This window comes from Apaloderma vittatum, unplaced genomic scaffold (genome assembly GCF_000703405.1).
Source record: "Apaloderma vittatum isolate BGI_N311 unplaced genomic scaffold, ASM70340v1 C11944158, whole genome shotgun sequence".
Classification (NCBI taxonomy): Eukaryota; Metazoa; Chordata; class Aves; order Trogoniformes; family Trogonidae; genus Apaloderma; species Apaloderma vittatum.
Genome location: NW_009746632.1, coordinates 1 through 1,595, shown reverse-complemented (window position 1 = coordinate 1,595; position 1,595 = coordinate 1). Strand labels below are relative to the sequence as shown.

General features: G+C 39.9%; 1 protein-coding gene across 1 annotated transcript; it reads left to right on the top strand.

Moving 5' to 3' along the window:
- Positions 1 to 109: 109 nt before the first annotated feature.
- Positions 110 to 1,484, top strand: LOC104279987 (phospholipid scramblase 1-like; the record flags this gene model as incomplete). Its single annotated transcript, XM_009877479.1, has 2 exons — positions 110 to 271; positions 1,323 to 1,484. Coding segments are annotated over 2 exons (324 nt in total), but the record flags the coding sequence as incomplete, so codon positions are not given.
- Positions 1,485 to 1,595: the final 111 nt, after the last annotated feature.

The following is a 1,595-nucleotide window of genomic DNA, read 5'->3' as shown; positions in this document are numbered from 1 at the left end:
TGCTGTGGAGAAATAAGTTGTGTTTGGTTTGTGTGCTGGTGTGGGTTTTGTCTGACAAGCATATCAAAGTGTGAACATTCATGTGGAGATTTTCTTTTTTTCTGTGAAGCTGGAAGTTCAGGCACCTCCAGGAACACCAGTTGGTTACGTTGTCCAGACCTGGCATCCCTGCCTGCCAAAGTTTACCATTCAGGATGAGAAAAGAATGGATGTACTGAAAATTACTGGCCCATGTGTTGTCTGCAGCTGTTGTGAGGACATTAATTTTGAGGTATGGAATGCTAGAAACTGTTTGTGTGTATCTTCTTTCAGATACTAGTTTGTTGCTCAGCTTATCACCTGTCGACTGAACTGTAGTATATATAATGTAGTTAGAACATAATCTGTTAATGCTAGTATAACCAATTTGCTTTTGTAGATATTTAGATTACTCAGGAGATGCCAGACAAACTTCCAGAAATGACATCTCAAAGCCACTCATCAGTGATCAGTGAGACCGATACTCTGTGGTTCCACGCACTTCTCTTAACTGAACTATTTAACAGCAAAATCTTTTTCAACCTCTTATATTAAGCCTAACAAGAAAAATGTTGTTCTCAGCTCTGTTGGGTATTTATTAAAAGGACTTCCTACAACCACGCATCTAATCACTTAATAATTGTTCAATGACCACGTAAATCAGTATAATTTAGACCTAAAATACAGGTTTGGATGACTGAAGAGTTACAACTTCCCCTTAAAAATAATAGTGATTAATGCATCCTTATTTTTGTACACATAAAGTAGTAGATGCACTAGTCTGCCACTTCATATTTAAAATGATGTTGCAAATAATTGCTAAAGCGAATTTGGTATCATTTTATTTTGGGGACTAGTCTTTCACATGACCTGAAGATTAGATCTGCCTTTAGGGAACGTAATGCTCACAAAGGGCTAATCTCTTCTTTGGAACAGAAGAATGTCATTTGTGTATTTTTCACTTGGGCCGTTCCTGATAGATGGCAGGAGAAAATGATTCACTCTCTTGGCTAAAAGGCAACACTTCCAGCAGAGTGTGTGTGTGGAAGCTGCCTTCCAACACCATGAAAGCATTGGACACTGCAGTCAGGTGTAGAATTAAGTCCATGTCTCTGCTACTTAGGACTGACTTTCTGATAGTCAGTGTTGACTTTTGGTACAACCAGTTGCATTCAATGGCTGCATTATTTCTGGCAGTGCAGTCGGAAACTTTTGAATTCATCTGTCCTGAGAAAGATTTGGGAGTACTATGAATGATGTTATTGTCTGATGTTGTGAGGTTATTTAATTCTGTGTTGAACCAGGTGAAGTCTCTGGATGAGAGTGCTACTGTTGGGAGGATTTGTAAGCAGTGGACTGGGTTTGTGAAAGAAGCCTTCACGGATGCAGATAATTTTGGGATCACATTCCCAATAGACCTTGATGTGAAAATGAAAGCTGTCATGATCGGCGCGTGCTTCCTTATCGTAAGTCTGTCATTGACTCATCCTTGAACTCATCTCCATGTTCGGGTTGTTCTGGTAAAGGATTTGACTCTGAGCTGCTTGAGGTGGGTGACAGCCTGCTGTGAACTTCCT